Raw genomic sequence first — 4,710 nt, forward strand, 5'->3', positions numbered from 1 at the left:
GGATTTGGAGTTTGTAAATGAATGATCATTTAAGTGATGCATTGGCAACCACTAAATGCATTAGCAAGAGATCTTCAAATTCATGATTTGATGGTACCTAATTTTTTTAATCATGATCTCCACTTAGGCCTTGCTCATTTCCTACAACTTGGTGAAATCGAACGTAAGATTACTTCCAAGTTGGATGGCCAGCATGGGCTAGCAGCTACAGCTTCGAGTTCACATGGTAATAATTTGTGGATGAAGGCAACTAATGGTTGTGTTACAAGCAAAGATAAGAATCAAAGAACTCGAAGCAATTTCAGAAGACCTTCATTCAAAAGTATACCGGACAGTACCATTGGTGATGACCTGCATGGCCCATCATCAGCAGCACTGAGTGCAACTGGTAGCACTCATGGATAAGATCAATGATTACATTATGTGCAAAACTAAAATCTCATTAACATACACATGAAACAATGTTTACATAACTCTTAAACTATAAAAAATAGCAAATTGTGGCTTTTTCTGATGGTCACACCACTTTCCTTAGCAATTAAAGGTTTTCAGATCAAGACCTGGATAGAGTAATGGAGCATCTTCAACAATTGGGGTTTGGACCTAGGTGATTATCACATGTCCAGAACATATTTTCTTTTTGCTCGTATAGATTAAATCTTTTCATAAATGCTTATTTAATTGGGTATTGAATTAGGGGTGACTTCAGAGTGCAAGCAAGAACTTCTAACCCATTGGAGAAGTGTTTCAAACTGTGATTACTTTATGTCAATGAACTTCTATAAGCAGACCTATTGTGGATTTGTGATTCTACCTGCTACTTAGCTTCATCAGAAACAACTCTATGATCTGTCTCACATGAGATTGTAATTGGGAATCGAATGGTGTGATTTGTCTCAACCATTACATGTATCTAATACTGTTTTCATGCGTCTGCTACTTGGAATTGGAACCGGTCAGTCTCCAAGGCATACATCATCACCTTCTTCAGAACAAACAATTCCAGTCAACTCAGTGCAGTGGTCAATACCCTTCCGTCCAACCCACGTTCTCTCACATGCCGCCTTTCTCATTCGCTGCATGCCTAAAGATTATATACAAAGAAAAGGCTCGCTTTCCTTGGCTAGCATGTGAGCTGAGTACACCTAGTTGGAGCTCTCATTGCAACAGCTAAAGCTACTTCGGATACCTCCCCACAAAACCTCCCCCTCCCACTCTCATACCACCACACCACGCCACTGGCATTGCTCCCTTGGATTCCACCTCACAGTTTTCTTTTATAGAGGAAATGGGAAAAGAGAGGAGAAAAAGCAACACCAGATGATACAGTTGCACAGTAACAAGAAAGCAGAGAGAGGTATAAAAGATGGAAGAGTTGGAAGGAATCATGAATCCCATTAATCTAACTAATCCTGCATTAATTTATAACTTTATAACAATAAGAAACAGTAAACAGAAGGAAGAAGATTATTACAAGTCAGTCAGCAGAGCCATCCCGGCGGCCTCTGCTGCTATCTTCCAATGGATCAGCTTCAAGACTTAAAATTGTCTCTCTGAACCATGATGAGCTGCTAGGATGATAAAGATGAGAGATTGGTGTTGCACACACACCGATCGCTTTCTCTAAATTGTCAGCTTGATGTCGAAGCTGGAAAGATGGCTAAATATTTCGTTCCAGCCTCCGGTCGATGCACCAACAAATATTCTAAAGCCTCCATGCCAATAGAAGACACCTATCCATCTAAGTCTAATTGAACAGCAATGATAAATAAGCAATGCAACAATGTATGATGATGATGGTGAAGAACAGACCATGGTGATGTTGAAGACAGTTAGCGAAGCAAGCGATGCATCCCGATCGCTTGTTCGATCAATGAGCTGATGAATCAGTTATCCTCTTTGAAATCAGAGAGGAATGAGGGGTACAAGGAAATCCCAAATCTTCCTTCACCCCTTCATACGACCAAATATACGATTCCTCCTTTTTTTCTCTTCTATCAATGCGACAGTGTTAGTAATTTGGATGGAAGAATGCATGAATCCTAATATCAGATGCAAGAATTAAGATGATGGCTTCTGCACCGAGGTGCTTCCGGGTGGCTGCTGTAAAGAGCTGGAACCGACAGTTGCTGTGGCAGTCACTCCTGTTGAATCAAACCAGCACTGTTACTGACTTCAGTGCCACCATTAGAGAGAAACCACGGCATGTTATTTTAGCCTCAGGCGAGAAATGTTACCGGTGGTGGGCACGATGGAAGGAGGCATGGAGAGAATCCCAGCCCTGTATTGCTGTGGCACGTAAGGATATTGCAGCATCTGTGGATAATGCAGCCCATATCCACTCTGCGCCTGGATATCCTGCGAAAATTGGGCATAGTAGGGGTAGAAATTTTGGAAAACCCCCGGTCCGGCAGCCGCATAGTATGGAGAAAACTGGTGGTGCTGCCCTCCACCTCCACTTCCACCATATAAACCGTAGTAGCTCTGCAACAATGCCATCAAAATTAAGCATTGTCATGAATATTATTCTAGTTTTGTTCGGGTTCTTCTCAGAATACTAACCATTGGGTACATGTTTTCTTGGGAGTATCCTCCAGAGTATCTGATAGGAAAAGAGAGCAACGAACTGAGGAAGAAGGATTTCATAAGAAAAAGAGCTTTGAGTTTAATAAGAAAAGGCTACATTTCTTTACCCATAAACAGAGTAAGGATAGGAATATTGGGCAGGTTGATGGAAGTAAGAGGTGGTGGCAGCTGATCCATGATATGTGGAAGCAGCAATGCTGGGTCCAGCCAGGGGGGGTCTCAACCTCCCTGCCATCCCTGCACTCAGAACATAAACCATTAGCCTTCCTTTGAATTTGCAAGACATGTAAATATATAGATGGAGTAAGACTGTCAAGATATATATAAACCGTGTCGTGGTGTCGGCGGCCGGGTCCGGTGAGAAGCGCCGAGCGATGCCAGGTTGCAATTAGCTCGCCGTCCGTCGATCACCGGCGATGGATCCTGGCATGCTCTCATTGCTGAATCGGGATCCTTAAAAGTTACCTGAAACAAAAGATTATAGACGATCAGAGGAGGAGGAAGAAGAAGAGTGCATGGTTGAGGTTTGTTTTTTTTTTTTTTTTTTTTTTTTTTTTTAAGCAATGCATACGAAGCCGTAGCCCTTGGAACGGCCGGTGTTCTTATCGGTGATGACGACGGCCTCGAGGATCTCGCCAAACTGCTCGAAGTAGCGGCGCATGGTGTCGCGCTGGGTCTCCCAGGCGAGGCCTCCCACGAAGATCTTGGTGTAGGTGGTGTCGCTGCCACCGGCATTGCCGTTGCCGCCACCCATATGGAAGTGCCGTGGCTGCGCCGCCATCACAACAAGACACCAACAAAGAGAAGAGAGAATATAGGAGGAATGGCTCAAAGATTATATGTCCCTCTCTCTCTCTCTCTCTCTCTGATCTCTATATTCTCATATAGCAGAAAACATTTCCGAGCTTCCCTTTGGATTCTCAGATAGTGATAGCAGCAGCACAGAAATCATTACAGGCCAGAGAGGAATGGAGGAAGGGACAGGGAAAAAGAAAGGAAGGGAGGTAGAGAGAGAAAAGGGAGAGGAAGAGAGGGAGAATAGTATATATGTGGGGAGGGAGCAGGGAGGGAAAGGAGGGGGAGGTGGTGGCGCCCACGACAAGAAGGACCGGTCGATTTCCGATGGAAGAGCTCTCTCTCTTTGTATATAATAAGGGAGAGGTTTTCAGGCAAAGAAAAGGGGAGGCAGCGTTGGTCTGCTTCGCTGGCTTCAACCTTCACATTTATAAGACATGTTAACGCACGCACGGTGTTGTATGCGGAACAAAAATTTACTCTGGAATGGGGCTCCTGCCAGCGGAGTCGATCCAATCTCATGACTTCCTAAATTAATTTTTTTTTTTTTTTAAAAAATCTGTTCATCCCATGGCTCTTCCCCTCCTTGAGAAGCCATCCATCCCTCGCTATCCTTCCATAAGAGATTCCTTTTTCCCCTCCAAAATTTATTATTTTAAATATATATCACATGACCATAGATTAAATACCCACGAATAATATATTTTAAAAATTATATACTAATTTATTTGAAGATATGTATTATATGTATTACATAGTTATACATTATATATCAATAAATATAATATTATAAAAATCATGTATCAATTAATTTAAAAATTCATAGTGGGTTATTAGATGACTAGCCTACTAAATATATAGCATTCTGACCATGTATGGTGTACTAATGCGTACACCATATTCTGAAAACTATCTCAATTTATTTGATATATATTTGATCGCTATATGACGTATTTGTCAAGTATGAATCATACAGTCATGGACTATATAATAATGAAGAGAGAGAGAGGAAGAAAATGACTTCTAGAGGAGAAATAAGGTACTATGATCCATGGATGGATCAAAAAAGACAAACTACTTTGTGAAGCAGAAAATTCATAGATAGACTATATGAAGATGCTTCATTTTTTTTTTTTTTTTTTTTCTGAGTCACACAATTGACAGGCTCTATTAGTGGTAGGACTCCCGTTAGCATATCAAGAGAATTTTTGTTCCCATATATGGGTAGGGGGTGTTGAGTTGGAATGCATGCCTAGACCGTCTCTAATTGCTCCAGCTTTCTGCATCATCACCCTTATGGATGGACCAACCTTTCACTGCTAACTTCTG

General features: G+C 41.8%; 1 protein-coding gene across 3 annotated transcripts; it reads right to left on the reverse strand.

The window, feature by feature from the left end:
- Positions 1–1,375: 1,375 nt before the first annotated feature.
- LOC105042447 (probable RNA-binding protein ARP1) lies at positions 1,376–3,770 on the reverse strand. 3 transcript variants are annotated; one of them, XM_010919670.2, is made up of 6 exons: positions 3,158–3,770; positions 2,916–3,051; positions 2,694–2,823; positions 2,563–2,602; positions 2,238–2,484; positions 1,376–2,144 (listed from the first exon to the last, which is right to left on the reverse strand). In XM_010919670.2, exons 1-6 carry the CDS (start codon positions 3,365–3,367, stop codon positions 2,062–2,064), a joined length of 846 nt encoding a protein of 281 aa, XP_010917972.1. In that variant the 5' UTR covers positions 3,368–3,770; the 3' UTR covers positions 1,376–2,061. The 3 variants fall into 3 exon arrangements, with proteins under 3 accessions (XP_010917972.1, XP_073111315.1, XP_073111316.1); XM_073255214.1 differs by having other exon boundaries at positions 2,916–3,770; XM_073255215.1 differs by having other exon boundaries at positions 1,376–2,163; positions 2,916–3,770.
- Positions 3,771–4,710: the final 940 nt, after the last annotated feature.

Source organism: Elaeis guineensis, chromosome 4, assembly GCF_000442705.2.
Source record: "Elaeis guineensis isolate ETL-2024a chromosome 4, EG11, whole genome shotgun sequence".
In the NCBI taxonomy this organism is placed as follows: domain Eukaryota; kingdom Viridiplantae; phylum Streptophyta; class Magnoliopsida; order Arecales; family Arecaceae; genus Elaeis; species Elaeis guineensis.